At 43.6% G+C, this 21,024-nt stretch overlaps 1 protein-coding gene, 1 long non-coding RNA gene and 1 other non-coding gene across 10 annotated transcripts in view; all 3 read right to left on the bottom strand.

The window, feature by feature from the left end:
• The window catches only part of LOC140649342 (uncharacterized), a 39,550-nt gene extending 33,226 nt beyond the window's left edge, over positions 1–6,324 (bottom strand). For all 7 annotated transcript variants that reach the window (XR_012041590.1, XR_012041586.1, XR_012041589.1 and 4 more), the window contains exon 1: positions 6,163–6,324. This is a non-coding gene — a long non-coding RNA (uncharacterized lncRNA). The remainder of the gene's footprint in view (positions 1–6,162) is intronic.
• A 6,096-nt stretch (positions 6,325–12,420) lies between these two features.
• Positions 12,421–20,414, bottom strand: TOMM20 (translocase of outer mitochondrial membrane 20). Of its 2 annotated transcripts, none has more exons than XM_072856401.1 (5): positions 20,229–20,414; positions 15,177–15,223; positions 14,379–14,460; positions 13,957–14,099; positions 12,421–12,831 (listed from the first exon to the last, which is right to left on the bottom strand). In XM_072856401.1, the coding sequence occupies exons 1-5, from the start codon at positions 20,350–20,352 to the stop codon at positions 12,787–12,789; spliced, it is 441 nt and encodes a 146-aa protein (XP_072712502.1). In that variant the 5' UTR covers positions 20,353–20,414; the 3' UTR covers positions 12,421–12,786. The 2 variants fall into 2 exon arrangements, with proteins under 2 accessions (XP_072712502.1, XP_072712503.1); XM_072856402.1 differs by lacking the exon at positions 20,229–20,414 and adding an exon at positions 19,545–19,990.
• LOC140650417 (small nucleolar RNA SNORA14) lies at positions 19,338–19,472 on the bottom strand. Its single transcript, XR_012041984.1, has one exon. It is a non-coding gene; the product is annotated as a small nucleolar RNA SNORA14 (small nucleolar RNA).
• Positions 20,415–21,024: the final 610 nt, after the last annotated feature.

A 21,024-nucleotide genomic window follows, 5' to 3' on the forward strand; every position in this document is an offset into this window, starting at 1 on the left:
CCCAGCTGAGCATTATATTCCAGTTCATACAAAGAGATCCTTTGAAAGGTCTGTCACAGTAACTTAAAGGTGGTGATCCAGCAAAAATCTACTAGGCCTCTCCTCACCCTCTCCCCCATGCCTCCCACCATTAGCACAAAGAACAGCTGGCTTCAGCGAACAGGCATCGTTATTAATTACAATATGGTGACACAAACAATGCATGCCTAGGGACATTATCAAGTCTGCATTCACGTGGGACAAGAACAAAATTTTCTTCCTTTTCTTCTTCTCCTCCTCCTCCTCCTGGCTTGGGCAGCTCCGCCGCCTCATGTACTCAGCTGGGGAGGCGGCCGTGCCAAGCACCTGGCCCAGTTACAGGTATGCGCACAGGGACAGGGAGCCCGTTGTGAGAAAACCCGGCCTTAGCAAATTTCTCTGGCTGTCGGCCAGCCTCTGCACGTTGGGCAAGTGACTCTGCCCGGCCGCGGTTACATCAGTCACCACCACCTCCCTCAATGTCATGGCACGGGAAGTGGCTGCCAGGGGGGAGAGAGAGAGAGAGAGAGGCAGTCGCTGGTTTTTGAAACCGGCTGTCCAAAAAACATTACAACAGCCTCGCCGGTTTCCAGTGGGTTTGCTCAGTTCCTCCCTTCCCGTGAAGACCACACAGGCTTCGTGAGGGCGTTTCGCCCTGCCGCAGAAAGGCGGTCTCTGGGGCCCGCCGCTCCTGGCAGCCGCTCTGCAGCAGCGTGATTCCCCCGACTTCCTCCAGACACTCTCCCAGTTTACACCGAGGGCCAGAACCAAACTCAAAAGCTGATATTTAGGGGGAAAAACAGAGGTATTTTCTTACTTTTATATTTTTGTTCCAGAGGGAGACTCTCCGTGCTGCTCCACCCCCAGCACCAGGGGGAGGCAGGGCTGGAAGGGTGAGCAGACCGAGAAGCCCCCCACGGCTCCACTCCCTCCTCTCACCTGCCTCCCCTCTGCCTGCTCCGGTCCCTCGCGCGCTGCCGGACTCGCACACCCTTGGCACAGAGGCTGCCCAAGGCAGCCATGGTGGGAGACCAGCGCTCCCTGCCCTCCCCAGCCACCAGGTCGCAGGGGCCCAGGCCGGGACTGCCAGCCCCCTGCGGCGGGGAGGAGGCAGGCCGGAGCACCACTGCCCGCAGGGCCGACAGCCAAATCCCGCTCTGTGTGCCTTTGGAGCGATCCCCCCGCAGCAGTGACGGGGGACGGGTTCTGTGCGAGGGGACAGAGCGCACCCTGGACAAGGGGTGGCACTTCAAGACAACCATCTGGGGCCCGGTGTAAGCACAATCACCTTATAAAAGAGACCAAAACTGGCAAACAAAAATATTGCTCCTGGCACACGAGTCCTTCCGTATTGATTCAACGCTTCAAAACACAGTGAAGTAAGGATGCCCTTTCTTCACACCCTCCAGCAAATTCACTTTCATTCTTAGCAACTTGCTCTCTCCTCACCCCTCAGCTCCTTCACCTTGACGGCAGCAGCACCTTCCTACAAGAGCGTCTCAGCCCTCCGTTGCTGGACCCCGCCAGCCTCTGCTTCGCCTCCTGCTTCAAGTCCTTCTAGAGGAGGAGCTGACATTTCTGCAATGACCGTCCTGCAACGTAACCCACCACGGGCCTGACTACCCTAGCAAAAGCAGGGAGGAATGCTTGCTGAAGTCCATGGGGAAGCCTTCACCAGGGAGGGCAGTGCGGCTGGCCCTCACGCTGCGAACCTGCCCCCTCAGCCCTGCCTCTCCCGGGACAGGAGCCCATGCAGGTTCGCAAACTGGCCAGATTAGGGTAGCTTTTCCCCAGTCAGAGGCTCTGGAAGGATTATTTGGCTGCAACATATCATATGACTTTGTTCTTAGAGTTACATTTTAACTGAGAAAGTTTAACAAGTATGACTTATGGGCTTCTAAAATTGGCAGCAGAAAAATGAGCTGAGGAAGTCATGGAAAAAAACCACAAGCGAGGCCATTCCATGTTATGCACAATTTCTGGGCTCTTTTTCCAATCTTCTGTTTTTCTGGATGGTGGAAAATATTTTCCAGCTACACAGGCCTGGCCTCACTGAGTATGTATTTATGCCAAGTTTATAAAAAGCAGCTGCAGACAGGGTTGAATGAAAGGATTACACTGCTGTCTGTCTTCCAGAAGGTGCTTCAGTTCACACCCTGTCCCACAGAGCGAGGCTCATTTCTCAAATCTCCATGAATTTATGTAAAGAGGGACAAAATTTGAACCGCTCAATACAAACAGCTATGGCTGTGCATGCAGATGGGCATGCATGCGTGTACATCTAGCTAGCTGGCTAGCTAGCAGTGGTTCCTAGCCACTGCTAATGCTGGCTTTTAGCGCTTGAAGTTTACCACCATTGCTCCAACCCCTCCCCACCCTACAGCCTGGTCCATCTTCCATGAATACAACGATGGGGAGAAGGCTTTCAGGGTCGAGACCCTGGTCTCAGTGTACCTCTGCTGCCGGCTTTATGTATGCCAGCTCTCCAGCTGCTCCCACTGAAATTCAGGCTTCACCAACCTCACGTACTCCCAGGCTGCCAGGTTTTAAGGCTAGAAGGGATCGCTGTAAGCGTGCAGCCTGACCTCCTCCGCAGCACACTGCCACTGAATTTCAATCAGGAACCCGGGCAGCAGAGGCATAACCTTAATTTTCAGCCGTGTCTTGTCACAGCCTTGGCCTGATACACTAGTCACAAGAGGAGAGTCACAAATAATTCTTCACTCTCCTAAACAGAATAGCCACAGGGGGTGCGGGGAGGACACAAACTGAAAGTAAATGGATATAAAAAGGTATGGTAGGTGGTAAGCTGCAGATCATATATTACAGATCTGTACCCTGCTGTTTTTGCAGTTGAGTATCTTAGAATAACAGTACTGAGAACGACAGTGTTACATCAGGAATATCGGTCAAGACAATATTTCCTGGCAATTGTTTGAGAAATGCTTTTCTCACAGCTAATTGCTCCCAAGAGGCTGTGTTTTCTCTGTTTTTAGAAGGAGAGCGATTAAGAAAGAAGGTTTTTAAACCTCTGCACCCTGCTGTGGGACAAAGAACTGGGGGGAAAAAAGGAAAAAAGAAAGAAAAGAAAAAGGCACAACAGCTGTAATGTTCTATGAAATGATTTTGTTCTGTTCTCTTGCCGGGGTGGTGGGTGCAATCATCAGTTTGGCAGAGATAAACACAGAAAAAGCAAGAAATTTTACAGGAAAGAAAAGGGGAGTCCCAGCTGCAGGAGTACCACATTGCCATCTAGTGGCACCGGCTCTGGGAAGCCAAAACATGGGGCTCTGCAGGCTCTCCGTGCCTCCCCTCGCCGGTGCCCGGCTCTGGGCAGCAGGCACGCTCCCTCAACACGGGGCCCGGTTTCCTTCCAGTGCTTTACAACCAAGCTTGACAACTGCAGAACCACTTGGGCTATAAAAGATAGGTGTAGGAAGGCAAGGAGAAACGGGAACATTCCACCAAAAGGAAGTTCAAGACAAATGGGGCTTTGCTGGGAAAAGCTGGTGTTTACACCGAGGCCCGCAGATTCCCATCTTTCATTGCTGCTGCACACTACGCTACCGCAGCCTCGGCATCTTCTGCGATTGTCATATGGACATCTAGGCAAAATGATGGGCTGGCAGGAACGGCGAGTGCTGCCTTGTCCCAAGGAGACAGGCCTGAATCTAGACCTGATGCCCTGTTCCCAGTCGCGTCAGACCAAATGCCTCAGTACCTGTGTGTCCGGATGCTATGTGCAGTGCCACCCCTGAAAATTTAACTCCGCTGTGTGCCTCTGCGATGACACATTTCCTTTGTATTCCGAAAAGAATACAAATGTTAACCTTTCAACACTGAAAAAAAGAAAAGCCAAAATGCTGAGCCCCTTAGACAGCAAAAGGCAGGCACTCCACCTTTGGAAGACACCCAGCAAAGGGCAGCGAATGAATTATTTTGTATGACCTTCACACAGCAAGTTAAAAAGAAAAAGGAGCTTTGGTGTATGTGAATTCTGACGTTCATTGCAAGATGTTAAATTGGAAAGCCCTGGCTGCAGCAGACTTCTGTTTAGCCAGAAAATAGCCAAAAACACTCCCAGTGCCTGAACTCTGCCAGAAGAGACCATCATTTTGGGAAGCAATGGAAGAAGCCTTGCATCAGGCATCCAAGACTGCCCACAAAGCTCTGCCTCATGGCAAAGTGATTTCTGTTCCTGCACTTCCCACTGGAAATATGACCACTCTCACGCCTTATGAGCAATGAAAGGTGATTAGCAGCGGACTGCATTGGGCCCTGGTGCAAAGGACAGTATGTCTAGCTAATCATTAGCTCCGCGTCTTTGGTCCCTGAGTCCTGTGAAGCTTCACAAGAGCACAGCTGTACTGTATGTGCCCTAAACAGCCATGTCAACAATATTTTTGATATTAACAAAAATAATGTGGTCTTCCAAAAAGAATGGAAAATGCAGTTAAGTTCCCCAAAATGAAGATAATCTATGCTGCTCCAGTGAATCAGTCTTACAGCAGCATTTCTTCAAAAGCCCAGAGTGATGACTCCTACAAATACTTTGGTGACTACAAATACTATGATGACCTACAAATACTCTGAATGTACAAAATCCCTGCTGCATCAATCAACAACAAAGCTTGTGTTGTCACCTGCTGAGACACGACAACACACACCACCTGCAACATTACCAGGAGCTGGGGAGGCAGGGTTTGAACAGTAAGATTAAAAAAAAGGAAAGGCCATGAAGGATCCTGAGTCTGAGCTATTGCTGGTTCTGTCAGACTGCAATCTGTTTCCTAATTTTTTTCTTTAAAATCAGGGTGAGATCACTGTTTTTACTGAAAAAGTGCTGCCTAAGGTAGGAGACATCCATCTGTGAAAAGACCTACAGTCTAATGACAATATTATCAGGCCTGCTGAAAAATTTTGAGGGCAACCCAGCAGAGAAAACACTGCCCCTGACCTTGGCAGAGTGTCATAACAAACAGCGTCCTGGAAACAACCAAAATGAAGGGAGGGATTCTACACAGGAACCAATTGTTCTCCCTGCTTCACACTTTATGACAAAAAGCATGGGGAGATCACTGCCCCAATATCAATACATTCCCTCCCAGGGTCTCTGTGGGCTTTAGAAAACCAACTTATCAGCACTTACTTCCAGGGTTGCCCAGAGAAGCCAAGGTGCCCAAGAAGTTAGCTCAAGCTCCCCACTAAGAACCAGTTAGTTTGTTGGTTCCCGAGGGTGGCAGGACACACCAGTCTGATCATCTGACCTTCTGGACATATGGCTACCATGTAGCCAGCTCCTTCCAGGCATATCCTCCTCTCCTTTCCAGATACTGGCTCCAAAGCAGAAAAAGGAGGATAGAGCCATCCTGGTCAACATCTGGTCTAACCACGAGGACTTTGAGCGTCAGAAGCAAGCTTTAAAAGGCTGCATTGTTTTTAAGGATGGGTCAGCTGTCCAAAACCGGGCTACAACTTTCTCTCAGTAAAGCACCTCTCCAGTTTTCAACTGTTTTATCAGGTTGTCATGTATTCACAGTTTGCAATCCAACATCAAGGATGGATGCTGACTCACTGTGTTGCTTTCTAAGCTGTTCGCCTTATTTATGCCTGCTTAATACCTCTGTCCCAGCATTCCTATTTGCATGATGGGGTCACCAAATTTCAGGCACTATGGCATAGGCTGATTACTAAGTTTTGACAGAACAGTCAGAGTTCCTTTTAAAGCTGCTATCAAACCACAAGCCAGATTTCTGAAAGATTGCTTCTTACATTTGCAATGCAGAAGGCACTTACGAACTGCAGGACTGCCAGCAGAGTAATTAACCCAGTGCTCGACAGTTCATGTTATTTGATTTCAGTTGGGTGGGGAGCAGGGGGGTGGTGCTTCAAATCTTTTCAGTTATAGAGAGTGTCTTTAATACCTTTTTTTCTTTTGGTAGGTTTCATGATTTATAAGCAAGCCTATGGTTGGTTGAGGTCTGATTTCTCCTGATGATACTAGTACCTAGCACTGATTAGCCAATCAGTCTAAAAATAATGTGATGTAGAAAAGGAGCAAGCTTTGGAGCTTCATATGTAATTCAGATAAATAAAACACCCACCCAATAACTACCAAAACAATCATACTATCCTAAACCTTACCTTCTCCCTTCCTGTGTCACTGTCCCAATGTCCTGCTCTTGACTGCTTAGGTTTCCATGAGGAAAGGACCATGCAGAGTAAGTTACAGGATCAGGACCGCAGACTGTGAGCTTGCAGAAGCAGAGACTTCATCTTGACAGATTCTTCAGAGTGCCACACACATCTCTGCTGATACAGAAGTAATAACAATAATTTCATGCTAAGAATTCTGCCAGTGCCAATGGCCAGCAGATAACATCCCTACAGAGGGGTAAAAAAGGGCCCTTAGTTCTGTCAGACAACTTCTAACATAAGCCAAGGGGCCTGATGTTAAAGCTCAAAACTTTAGATGGAGAGATAAAAGCAAATGAAATGTAATCAAATAGCAACCCCTCATGGTTATGCAAATTTAGCTGAGTGTCATTATAGGAAACACTCGAAACAGAAGAACTCAATAAACATGGAGGCTGCAGCCTGGGGTCAGATGGGGCTTCTCTTCTTTATATAGGCAAAAACTTTCACCTCCTTAACTCTAGGAGTTGGTAGTCTTCATTGCGGTAACTTACAGGACCAAGCAATTACATTATACCAGGTCAATGTGTGGTGAAAGTAAACTTCCATCAAAACCAGCCTGTTCCCACCAATAATGAGATACTTCTATGAACTGATTAGGCATGTACCATCAATTAAAAACACCAGAGGAGAGTTTCTCAAAGAACATGCTTGCTCAAGAATCCCTTTTCTCCATTTCTCCATTTAATTAGTCATTGCATTATAATTAACAAATTCATGCAATAATCATTGTCATTTTAATCATCAAAGCTGAATGTACATTCCTTCTCATTAAATAATATTAAATACAACAAAAGATGCTAACCAGGTTGTTTCAGAGCTCCAGGAAACGCTCTTTTACATACATGCCAAAACAGGCAAAGATTGGTTTGTTACAGCAAATTTCTGTATCTTCCAGGCTATCTTACAGGGTGTAGCATACCCAGATTGACCTAAGGAAGGAGGAGAAGCATGGTTTGCAGAGACAGTATCTTTTATTAAACAGCTCTCTTTCTCCAGATACTTGCCATGTTTTAAGCATACTTTGAAGAATTTCTTACTAACAAGTTGAATGTTTGGAAAAATGCTGATAGCTACAAGGGCTGAAAACTTCCAATTACTTGTACAGCGTCAACATACACTTTCCCCCTGCAAACACATCCCAGGAAGCAGAGAGAAACCACTTCTGAGGTGCAGGAGTAGTTAAGGTTTGGTCTCAAGCCAGGGTGTCACTACGATACAAATAGCTGCCTCCAAGGCATGAGAGAGACCCCACCAGCTCACTTCACATCACCTACAGCATTGCAACAGGTTGTGTAGATTTTGCCACCTTAAGCTGAATTTCAACCAGCAACGAAACTGCATCCTGTCACCAACCTATAACATCTTGCCCCCTTTTTTTTTTGGTTGGCCCTCCTCACACAGGCCATCACAGCCAGAGCCCAACTCCAGGCAGAGGCTCAAGGTACAGATTTCTCTTCCACCCCTACTGCAGTTAACAGGTGCTCTCCTTTCACTCCAGCTAGCAAAGCTCATCCAGAAAAATCACAGCTGGGCAGGGGAAAACTCTTCTCTTGCATGCCTGGGAATGACATTCAGTTGCATTCTGTTGCAGAGCTTAAGTTGCACAATGCAGCTGGCTTATCTATATACCTGGTTTGTGTTGAGGGATGGAGAGAAAGAAAAGGGAAATCCTTCTAATCATGTCACCACAATAAACCAAACACACAGGATTTAAAAAAACAAAATTAGGTATCAGTAGAAACATATACCACTGCTGCCCCACTGATCCTGTCTTATATACTGTACCAAATTTGTCTGGACAAAATGCTGCATTGCATCACCTCACCAGACAGGAAGATTCTAAAAATTAGGATTTTGCAGGATGAGCTTGCACAGAATGTGTGGGCAAAGCTGCCCTCTGCTGTTAGATTAACATGTGCTCGAATAAATGATAGTGTGACCAAATCTGGTTTTAGTTGTAAGGGTCCAAGCTGTGAAGAGGCAGAAATATCTGACTTCAGCTGTTTTCTGCCTTCATGCACAGTAGAAATTTCATACATGAAAGCCACTCATAACTGTCTTGCAGCAGGGACCACTCGGACAAATCTGCAGGCTGTAGCAAGATGGTGCTAACTGCAACAACACTCCATTCAGCAACTATCACGTAGTGGAAGAGCACCAACGGACATCCTCTCACCCCAAACATGAGTCAAGAACATCCTCAGGGTGTAAGGGAAATAATGTAACCATCAGTGCGCACTGCAGGAGGACATGCATCTGTCAACCCATTAAATCAAGACTTGACCTTTACGAAACAGGAACTGGAACTATATGTCTGGAGTCAAAAGCTTATAGCACAGAGGCCTCTAAGAGCTCATGATTATTAGGTTACAGCAGTGATCGAACAGGATAGTGACCTTATCAAAAGATGTCCAGTAAATATCCTGTAAAACTAGCACCTGTAAGCCCCTACCACAGGGAAAGAAGTGAGAACCTGTATTTTCTTTTCAAGAACATATGGAAACCACTGTACTTTGAAAAAGCTGCCCATTAGCTAGTGCCAGTATGCTGGACAGTTTGGTACAGAAACATCACGGCAGGGCCAGCTGTTTTCTATGGCTTCACTCACACATTCATACACGGGACGTGGCAAATTCTGCCCTCCAAGAACAGCATGAGATGTCCACATCTTCTTCTTTGGGAAGCTCTGTTTTGGTACAAATGCAGAAAACAAGTACTGTTACCCGCACCATAAGCTCAGTTTCTGGAGTGCCTCTGATGAAAGCTAGCCCAGTCCTCATGAATTAAGCACAAGTTTCAGCTCTTTGCAACAGGCTTTTGGTCAGATTTGACTGCTGTGCAGACAGGCTTTTTTTGGTCACTGCATAAAGGAGACCATAAAGCCACACTGGTCAGTGTAAACACACAAATTAAAAACCAAACCAATACTTGGGTACAACAGAAGCCTTGAAGAAAATGTTTTCTTCACATCAGCCCTTTTCATATGCGTATGTTTAAAAATGCAGAAGCATGGGTGTACAGTACAACATGACTTTGAAACACTCACTAAAAGCACTTAGTGACCACTTCAAAGATTCCCTTGAAGTTTAACTCATGTTAATTTTAACACAACGGTCATGTAGGGCCACTGTTTAGCCTAAGGGACTTTAAACACACCATCAACAGATGTACAAATGAAACTTTAGAAAGATTCTTCTGGGTGCATAAACAGCTAGGGCTTTACTTTGATGATGGCTGGCTGGCCTCCTACACAGCAGGGCTGGGACTTCTCCATTTTTCAAGTTAAGGGCAACAATAATATTCTGTCATCCCCTAGGGTAAGGAAATTAGTGCCAGATGATTCAGTGTGTGCCTGATCACCCTGGTTTTGGATTCAATTCCATTATCCAGAAAACTTAATGGTGAGACATCAAAGGTAGTCCTGTATGATCATGAAACTAGCTGGGTTTTTTTCTATAAGAGCTGCCTGAGAAGCTCATAACTGACGATAGGAGACTTCCCAACATAAACCTAACAGACCTCTGATTTCCTTTATGAGAAATCCTCTTAGTGCTGAAAACAAGTGCCTTGTTCTTGGAGCACCACAGAAGGGAAGATGGCTCTTTCTGGGAGAAAGATTAGTAGTTTCACCTGCAGTAAAATAAGATTACAGATCTTATTCACCAGCAGCTGTGAACTCAGCAGCAGCAAATCCACAACTGGAATGGCTCAATTCTACCTTCTATTAATTTGCACAGGTGAAAAGAAATATGGTACTATGAACAGCTAATGCAATGGCATTACTACTACTGATGCAGTAACATCCATCATTACCACTGCACTTCTGATGACCTGCAGTTTGCTTATGTCTGAAACCAGTTCTAAATTACAACTTCCTACACCTGTGGGCTGTGCATGCTAGCTACACCAGTGTCAGCCTGCCATTGTTGGAGCAACAGCAAATTCCCATTCTAGGCATTATCTTCAAATCTTCACAGTTTGTAAGGTATTAGCCTCATCAGGAGATTGGGGGGGGCGGGGGCAGAATCTTAAGTCTTGTTAAAAGGATTCCTCATTCCCACTCTATTAGCCAAGGCACTCAAAACAGGTATCAGAGCTTGCTCTAGCATACTAACCAGGTACCTCTGGGTTATCAAATATGAGAACAAATTTGTACTTGAGGCTTCATTTAAACCTATGCTATCTAAAATTTTGTTTGCATCTTACTTTGCAGGATCAAGAAAACAAAAAAGGGTTAGAGTAATATGCGTGTCTATGATGTTTATTAAAGCAATGACCATTTGTAGACATAATCAGACTATCACCAAGTCTTCCATCAAAATCAGAAGAACTGACATCCAGGTTTGCTAAAACATACTTAGTTCAGGAGAGCTTTGCTGTAAGCTAAATTGTGAATTCAAATTGCGATCATTATACGAAAGAGTGTAGGAAATTGTTCAGGTTTGAAGGAAGGGTGCCACTTTGGTCTTACGCTGTTTGGGTTTGTTTCTCAAGGCAGGGTGGAAGAGTTTGATTTACCTTAAGACAATATTAAAAGCTGAACCAAAAAGATATTATACTGAAGTGACCATCACCAGCAAGGACAGCAGGTGAATATGCTAACAGTTCTGAAAGCATAACCTATGAATTCTTACTTTTTACTTGAAAGGATTAGACAGGAAAATAAAAACTCCTCCAAAAAGCCTCACTGTACTAATGAAAAATAGAACCTTCTGCAATTTCACAGTATTTTTATTAATTATGTTGGGTGCAGCATAACTTTGTCCCTCTAAAATAAATTAAAAGGAAAAGAACAAACCAGCCATTGTCACCTGAAGATTATGGCTACTAAGTTTTACTTTTACCTTACGCTACCTGAACAATTCAAGCACAACAGAAAGATTAAACTACAGCCAGCTGCTCAAGAAACTTTTGTTTGTACCAGCCATTAACTTCAGTATTTGTCGCATTACAGAAAGATTCAATAGCACCTCACATCTTGGGAAATTGTGTTTTCAAGGGGTTAAGGGGAAATATCTCTTCCACAGCAAACGGTCTAAGCAGACTGACTCAGTAAGAGCCATTTCTACTCCCAGACTCAAGTATTTGACTGCTAGGTGACCATGAACTATCCACTTAACCTCTCAAAAACTGTGTGTGAGGCAATTTCTGAAACGTTGATTTGGAAGAATCTGCCTTCACAGAAACTTACACCAGGCTGAAATGAGACAGATGGGAATGTTTGCTGAAGTGCTCTCAGACGATCTCACTTCTACTTGGACTATGCCACCTAGTAACTTACTATTAATGTATCTGCATCATTAGCACAAACTATGAGCTGATCTGAAAGACAGACACCTTGAAGCATTCTCCTCCTTTCTTCTCCTTAAGTTAAAACAAGTCACCATGCCAAAAATATAAAGCTACATTTTTAATTGTTTCTTCTGCCACCTGAGTGGTGACAGCACAAAACCAGAGAACAGTAGAAGCCAATTTGTTTTACATTTAGAACATCCTATCCATAGAAAACTTGCTTTCAGAAGTATGCTTCTACTACTCACTTGAGTCAGTATGTTATTTGCCTCCTTTTCACTGGCAAAGGAAAACTTACCTACATTCAAGTTTACAGTATTCACACCACACCGAAATTTTACAACATCTAATTCCATTAGCTTTAGTTAGTTTAGCCTGGGGATATCATCGTCTTACCTTATCAGTGCAATTTTTTTTTTTTAAGGCAAATGCCAAAGACTGTTAACAACCATTTTCTATGGTCTTGAAAACTAGAGACTGAAATGTTAACTATCTTGCAAAAACGTTTCAAGCTTTCCGAAAAAAGTTCTTACAATCTGCCCCAGGTTCTATTCCAAACAGCTTTATTTCAGACACCTGCATTAACAGAGCTTTCATGTTTGCCAGATACAGTTTTGACTTGCATCACTTTAGATGTTATTGTTCCTGACAGAAATGGATTTGTCATTCTTTCTGCAGCCAGTCATCTATTAACATACTGATTTGCATCTCTTTCTAAGGTGATCGGTTACTGTTTAAATGATCACATCTCTATTTTCTCAGGAAATGACACAAGGTTTTAAACTTAACTAAAAGCATTGGAAGACCAGCCATAACATTAAAAATAAATTTTAATGTTAAGTCATTTTTAGATCATTTGCTCTGACACCCAAATGTTCTGAAATTTAAAGTAGTACTATAGGGACACACAAGTGCAGATAAATCTTTATTGCCATAACTTTGTTTTTTCAAAAATGAGCATTGGGTTTTTAATAGGTCGTAGTTTTATGTCCTTATATGTACAACATTACAACTGCATATTTTAATAATAATGAAGTTAGTGATACTTTGATAACTCAACACAGTGTATTTATAAAATGAATTCTTATCAAAATACACTTTTCACTGGGATAATAAATAAAATCCTGCGAAACCCACCTACACAAAGTTAATTTTAACTCTGGTAGAACCCGATGTGGTACACAGTCCATTAACTACTATGTTTGCCCCTTTATCCCCCTACTGATGCTCATCTTCTGGGGTAAGAAAACATTTTTTTCCCCCTGTTGTGGTGTGACCTCATTCAACATCATCTTCAGCCAAGCACTGTGCACTTACAATTCTCTGTAAGAAGGAGAAAAACTCATTCACAATTACATAAAATTGACAGTAGGCAACTGATTATCAAGCAATGTAATTTTACACTGAACATTAAGCAGTGTAATTACTGAGCAAACTGATTAATGTTAAAAATGGTAATCTACTTGACATAAGTTTTTGAAGTCAGTTACGCAGAAATTACGTACTGTGCAATGCCTAACAAAGCCAAAGTCACATAAATAATATCCTATCAGCCTCAAGTGATGACCTCTGTGTGGTTTTTGGCACTGTTCTCTAAGGAAACATTTTTGCTCCCTTGTTTCCTCAGATCTTTACGTCTTGTATACCTGACACTTTTCAGTCTTTTTACTAACTATATGGACCTCAAACCAAAATCTAACCAGGCCTGAGCTGTAAAGAGAGCTGACTGACGCACAGCACTGAGTCTCTGCTTTATGTGAGGTAACACCATGAGGGAGTACCCTTGCATTTCCAAGAACGTAAAACATATTATTTATTTTACAATAGACTCACCTACTAGCATATTACCAATGCTACCTGCACAGTGCTCAGGCTAAAAAGGGAGGGCATTTTATACACAGAGCTACAAACACTTTTATCATCAGGGAAATCCCCAAGCTTCCAAAACTGTCATGCATTCTGGTGCTAGTTAACTTTCTGTGTTTATAGCTGGCCCAGAAGCAACAGGCTAGCAAAAGCAACAGATTAATTCTAATGGACTTTTATAGCACTTACAGACACTTGTAGATACACAATTTAAAAAAATAAAACTCAAGACCCAGTGCAAGAAAGTTACCGCTTTTCTGATCCCCCAACTTGTATTTGGGAACAGTGAATCCACTTCTAGTATCAGAGCTAAGGTCAGATGTCTCTACTTTAGAAGAGCTTAGCATACCCTACACATGAGAGAAGTTTTGTATTTCTGTTTTACCCTGTTTGCTATTAATGCTACATGGTATTTTTCATATACACTTTCTAATGTTTCAGGTGAAAAAAACCCTTCTTTTAATCTAAGTGAACATATACAAAAAACTTACTACAAAAACCAATACTCGAGACTGATGTAGTGGATAAGAGAAGTAGTTCAATTATTTTTCAAACCGAAACAACAGGGAACGTTTCACATACCTGGCTTATGGTAGGGAGCTTAGTTAGAAGCATTTGAAACACTGGCGGTGGAAGAGTCTGCTGTAGAACTTGTAGTAGCTGCTGCGGCTGTCCACACACAGCAATGGCATTGGTCAAATGATCAACACCTTTCTCATATTCACCTGTATGACAAATCATAAGGTTTTGAAATCAACCTTCTTCTACACTGTAAAGGATGTACATAAAACATCCATCAACATTGGATTACTAAGAATCAATCCACACTTTTCTTTCCTCCTCCATTGCTGGATCTTCTGAACACAGAAGGTTAGAAACAAGTAAACAGATTTTCCTAGGTGAATTTGACTCCCCAAAAGATCTTAGTATATAAAAATCATCTTCTAGCAAAGGTAAAGAAAAATTATTTTACAACTTACCCTTCAAAAAAATTATGCTATTACCTTGAGCTAGTAGTTCCTCGCCAAGCTGAATCTCCTCAAGGAAAAACTTCTGAACTGCTTCAGCATCTTTCAGATCAGGCAACTATAACACACACAGTAAAACTGAAGTTGGCCCTTAAACATCAGTTAATAAACAAGTTAGCAGAAAACATTCTCAACTGAAATCAAACACACACACAACCATACTGTTACACTGAAATTGGCAAAAAAAATTAAAAGTGTCACCACTAAGTTAAATGTCCACAGAATGTTTTTGAAAATCAGACTCAGGTCTCATATCATTGCATCACAAATTTGTAGAGAGGCAGAGCCTGAAATACTTCTACTCAGTTTATGAAGTACACAGTTTTGTAGCAATTATAAATTCTAAGGTGTGTTATGTTTATCACAACTATATTTCTTACAATTGATTGAGATAAATCTATCTTTTCTTCCAGAATCCATTGGCGATAAGGAAAGAGAAATCAAATACTTAAAGCAAAAAAATATCAGGTTCAGTTATAGGTGTATCCCATCAATGATTTTTAAGACTGAAAAATCCTTGCCCATACTACAAAGAGGAAAACACCATCAAATCACACTGTAAATGTTGTACTTTCTAGTACAAGGCCTCTATCTGACACAAAAAGGAACAATCATTTCATATAGTTATTTGCAAGCATTAAAAAAACCTAAAGACTGCATATTTGCGGAAGTGTTTGTAATGCTGGAATCAAAACAGATCTTTAAACAAATCTTACAAATAATACAAATGAAACTTCTTTTAAAATAGCACTGCATTATTGAACAGAGTATTACCTTGGAAAGCCCTGCTCTCTCTTTGGCAAGCTTCTGTTTCTTCCTTCCTGTAAGAATAAAAACACCTTACATTTTTAATTTGCAATTAAAAAAGCCTTCAGATTATAGTTCGAAACTGTGAACAAATCAAAGTTATTTTCAAAATAAGAAAGTGGTAATGTATTCCAAATATTGAAGACTGAACACAAGACTGCAACCCACTCTCTGCAACTGAATACATTTAGAGGTCTAATGAGGGCTGGCAGTAGCATACCAACTCAAAATGGCAATTCTTCTGCTGGCTATGGTAAACACCAACTGTGCAAGGCCTGCAGCAGAGCATACCTCATGCACTAGAGGCATGAAGAAGGAAAGAGAATTAGAGTAATACAGGATTTCTCTACACAATTTCTAACAATGATAAGCCACAGAACTGCCTACAAGTCAAGACTATCTAATTTTGAACTATATGGTGCACCACCAACAGGAACTTTAGCAATAGTAAAGCATACATTTCTGAAATCTGAGGGAAGCAAACATTTACAGATGGAACAAACATTTACAGATTTAACTGCCCAACCTAAAGACATAAAGTTGGTCTGCAACATAAAGTACCACTCCAGCAAAACTAGTGTAATTAAAATGATATATAGCTTGCTTTTAATGCAATTAGGCGGGTATAAAGATATTTTACAGTAGCAGCTATTCATACAAGAAAGAATAATTATAGTAATAGTGGTGATTTCCTTAACATAATCATTTTTGTAAGTCATCAGTTCATCAGCTGAAATCATTACACCAATATAACTTTTAAACACAGCCTGTGGTTAAACAACTGCACTCTTACTATTTGTCCTCAGTGTCTGCTTGGTGAACAGTTATGTTGACAAAGAACAACTGTCACACAGCCTTGATTTTTCTTTTGAGACAATTTTACAAGCTAGAAATACTTCCAAATATGACTATCAGTTTTAATGGAAATTAGTTAAAAATTTGCGATTGTCCACATGATTAAGACATTCAGGAATATTATTTCCTAGTAGTGATAATGTAGCACACAAAATTTATGGACAAGATCAAGTGTTCTTTATATAATGGGAGTTCACATTCTAACTACATGGATCACACTTTTACCTTCTACAATACCTTAATAACCCTTAGCACCCAAATTTCTATAACTTATTGACCTGTGTATGTTATTTTACACCCTCATATACAGAAAAATGTGTCATACAGAACTGTAGCACACTATAATTTTATCATTATGGTTGTTTTCAATATTAAAGAAGAATTTATCTCTTGAAAGTTGGTGCCTTCAATTAGCTCACTCCAAGTTTTCCAAAGCTTTAATTTGCACAAAAATTTAAACTGCACTACTATGCAAACCAGTTTTGTTAATACGTAAAATCTTAAAGATTAAATAAAAATAAAGAAGTAGTATCTGAAACGTTTCACTATCAAAACAAGCCATGTTGCAACTGTAGCGCATTGAGTGAAAACATCAATGAAAAGTACAAAGAGTAACAGCTTAACATTTGTACATCATTTTCAGGAGAAAATTGTGTTTTCTTGGCATGACTATGACATCTTCTAAAATATTACAACAGGTATCAGTCACCAGGTTAAGCATTCAGAGATAAAGAAAAAAAGACATGCTGGTAACCGGAACTATTTAATAAAAGCTTTTGACCACTGATCATACACATATGAAATCATATACTTTAACCTGAAAATAGTTAAGGAATGTGAAGAATCACCAAGATTTTCAAACTGAACACTGATCTACAGAATCTTTCAAGTCTGATTACTATGCAATTTTTCTTCCTCTTCTTAATACATTTTTACAAGTCCACTAACTAAAACAATTACAAAAAACCAAAAAGTTCTAAAGGATATTTAGGAATTCTTCCCATACTCGTTGGTAACACTAGTTTTAAAATATCTTTGCAACAACAGCCAGAAGTTACATTTGTAATACGATAAGCAAAAAGCAATGGCTTTGCAGGGCTGGGGGGGCATGACCTAAAAAAACACAAAAATTTTTTTGTTTTCCCTCAGGGACCTCCAGGAAAACTAAAAACTTCTCTCTTTTCTAAAGACATTATCATATTCAAAAAAGGGGAAGGGCAATCTTTCACCAACTAAGAAGGAATCTTAGTTAATACAGAAATGCATGTGCACCCATCCAAAACAGAAAGCTAAACTGCAGCTCTCAAACTCCACATGACTTGCAGGTCCCTCAGGCACAGCTCTTGTACACGGGGAGTAAGTTTCAAACATGAACCAATGGATAACCTGATGCGCTGGCACGGGTTGCAAAAATCCCCGAGTTGCCCCAGCAGCTTCACAACCAGCCCCACAAAGGAGCAGAACAACCAAAGAGCTGTTTGCATCTTCAGCTCCCATCCGTGAAGTCTGCCTACTGCTCTCCTCTCACTCAGCTGCCCAGGCAGAAGGTGCTGAGGCAAAGTTCAGCACGGTCAGAAATTCTGGCTGTCTCTGAACAAAGAGATCGTGTCTATACTTGCATACAGAACAGTTCTGTTTCATACATTCAAGAACACAAATAGTAAATACACCTAAAATCTTGTCATCTTAAAATATAGCTGTGGAAACTAAGCAGCTCCATACAGCTTTGCTATCTTTTGGTCCCAATTAAATATGGACATGCCCCCAAACTAGCAACACGAAAACTTAAAATAACACAAAAGCTGCTAAATAAATAAGATTAAGACATCTGGAAAACCAAAGTCCAGCAGTTCTTCAAGCCTCCCAAGAAATCACTTTTTTTTCCCCTGAAACCTGAATCTGAACACCTCATTTTTACTATGGGCCTTTGCAACGTAAACTTTGGTCCTGACACAGCCCAAAGAGATGTACAGTATAACTGGGATGGCAAAAAAAAAATTGGTTCTTCATTTGTCAGCATCTGCTTGACCAAATACAACAGGCAATCCACTGACACGTAGGTTCTCCTGTCCCTCCCAAGTTTCAGTGACGTTGCACCACAGAGGCTGAAAAACAATCTTATCCTAAGAATGTTACTGGAAAAGATCTGCTGTAAAGGTGGCTTCTACAAGTTTTTCATCAAATACCCCTACTATTGCCCGAGAAACAGTATATCTTCATCTGAAGAACTGTGACTGGCTGCTGCATTGGACCTTTTTTGGTCAAGTATTGTATAGCCCAAGCCTTACTATCCAACAGTAAAAACGCTGGCACCACTACAGAAGCATCCATACTAAAGAATCAGTTACAGGACTAGAAAATAAAACCAAATTCCTTAATATTATCTAAAGCCTTACAACTAAAAGCAGCCCAGTGTATCACGTCCAAGGATCATAAGTCATACAGTGATGTCCTCCAAATGACAACAGCCACCCCCTGTCAGACCACAATGGTTTTCCACTTTAAAGAAAATGTTAATTCTTAATCAGAGCAAGTCTAAGGTTTATTCAGAACATACTGGATAGAAGCTCAGAACATGAAAACAATGGGATGCAAAAATCACTTCCAGTGCTTCTGCAAAAATCTTATGTAATCCAATATTTTCTCTACTACATATTTAACATCATAAAAAGAACACGGCCAATTACACTGCCAACAATCGAGTTTGCTTGTGCAAGACAAGCACATACCAGTTTACGATACTAAAAATTCCCAGTGAATGACTTGCACTGCAGGCCAAAAAGTACTTAGAAGACACAATGGAAGTACGCGTCTAATCTCCTACACACATCAGCGAGGGCCTGAAGATGAAGTATTAGAAAGATATAATTTGCTGTGGAAGAACTTACAGAAAGCGGAATAAATACACTGTTAAGCATCAACACTAGTGATTCAACAAATTCAATCCGTTGAGGCAAAATCAAAGTGTTTAAGTTACGTTTAAACATCATCAGGTAAATATTCATTTTAACCTATCTAGTTATTGACTCTTCCATCCATTAAACTGCTGATCAAGTTCCGTTTACTTGCTGGGAAAGTCTACCTTAATGGTAATTTCTTATCTTCAGATTAGCTATATCAATATGATATTTCCACGACAGAAACAACCCAGCACAACAAGTCTCAGCTTATTTCTCATGATTCATTTGAGTACCTTGGATGACTTTGAGTACCTTGGGTACTCATGCTTACGGTTACATTTAAAACCTTCACTAATTATTAAGGCATTTAAATAAATGTTGAAGATGTGAAATAATGAAGAGCCACAGCAGAAGAGCTCTACATTTTGGATTAATCAACAGTTTTCTCTGGCATTCATTCTTATCCTGGAAGCTAATAACCGAGCTGCCAGGAGGGTTAAGAATGCAGCAGGTAAAATACCCGAGGGCTCTTGCCCTTACCACAGCAACAACTTCACTATAAGAGAGAGCGCTGCTTTACCTGGTGGTCTTCCAAAATCAAAAAAATAAACGTCATCACATAAACGCAGTGGCGATAATAGCATGGCTGAGTGCGTAGGATAACCAGATTTAGAAAAACAAAGGGAGGTGAGTTATTTCCCACGCAAGCTTCTGATGCGGAAGCCGCAAGTTACCCCATAGCTACGCAACACGCAGCAAACACGACGAGACGACCCGTCCCCCGGTGCAGGTAAAGGGAGGACGAGAGGCAACAAAACGCGGGGGCTCGGGCCTGCCTCGCACAAGCGCGCCCGGGCGAACGCCGCCCGCCAGCCCCCCGCCGAGCCAGGCCCTGCCGCGGCCTCCCGGGCGCCTCTCGCGCCCTTCCCGCCCGGTACCCGCGGCGACACGAGCTGAAGCGGAGGGCGGGAGGGCAGGCGGCGGGGGCTCAAGGACGTTGCCCCGCCGGAGGAGGCCGGGCAGGCCGCTCCCCGCCGACGCGGCTGGGAGGGAAGGCCGGCGGCGGCCGAGCCCCGGCCGGGCCCGGGAGCAGGAGGGCGCTGCGGAGCCGCCACGTGCCGCCCCCCCGCCCCCCGCGCGCGGGTCGGCCGGGCAGCTGAAGGCAGGGCGCGCGCGGGAGCCGTTGGAGGCCGCCGGGAGGGGGGGTGGGGGAGGGGGGTTGGGGGCGGAGGGGAGGGAAGGGGGGGGCGGCCCAGACACTCACGCTCCCGCAGCCGGTTCTTGAAATTCGGGTCACTCCGCCTCTTGCGGTCGAAGTAGATGCAATAGCCGATGAAAAGGGCCCCGCAAAGGCCCGCCGCGATGGCGCTGGTCTTGCCCACCATCATCGTGCCCGGCGCCGAGGGGAAGGTCCCGCCGCGCCGCCGCCGCCGCCCCCCGCCCCCTCCCTCCCTCCCGCCGCGCGGCCGGCACCGAGCTCCGCAGGCACCTTGGGGCGAGCGGGCAGCCAGAAAGGACCCCACCTCGCTTCCGCTGACGTCATCAGCCAGCGGCGGCAGAGGGCGCCTCCTCCAGTGCCTGCGGGGCGACCACCCGCCCCCAGGGCGCATGCGCGGCCGGGCCTAGCCCCGGGCCCGCCGCCGCCGGCCTCCCCGTCCATGCCTCAGCCCCCGGTGCGCACAGGCCGCTGGAGGGAAGGGGCAGCGCTGGGGAACCCCAGAGGCGCGGCCCAGAGGCGCGGCGGGGCCGCACCACGCATGCCGCGAGAGGGCAGGGCAGGCCCGGCCCGCACGCAAGGCGCTCGGCCCCGCGGCCTCCTCCCGCCGCGCAGCTGCAAGGTCGGGAAAGGCCAGCCCGGCCGTAACGCCGCTCCCGCAGCAGCAGCTTTTCGTCGCCCAGAAGACCAGCATCTTGTAAACTGAAGCTTAACAGTTAAAAAAACCCCCACAACTATCTAGGTAACGACTGGCACGTCATCACATCACCACTTTTTCTGTAGTCATTCCGAGCAACTCCACACAACTCCCGAAGAAGGAATTCAATTAAGCTCTGCAGCAAGA

This window comes from Ciconia boyciana, chromosome 3 (genome assembly GCF_034638445.1).
Source record: "Ciconia boyciana chromosome 3, ASM3463844v1, whole genome shotgun sequence".
NCBI lineage: Eukaryota > Metazoa > Chordata > Aves > Ciconiiformes > Ciconiidae > Ciconia > Ciconia boyciana.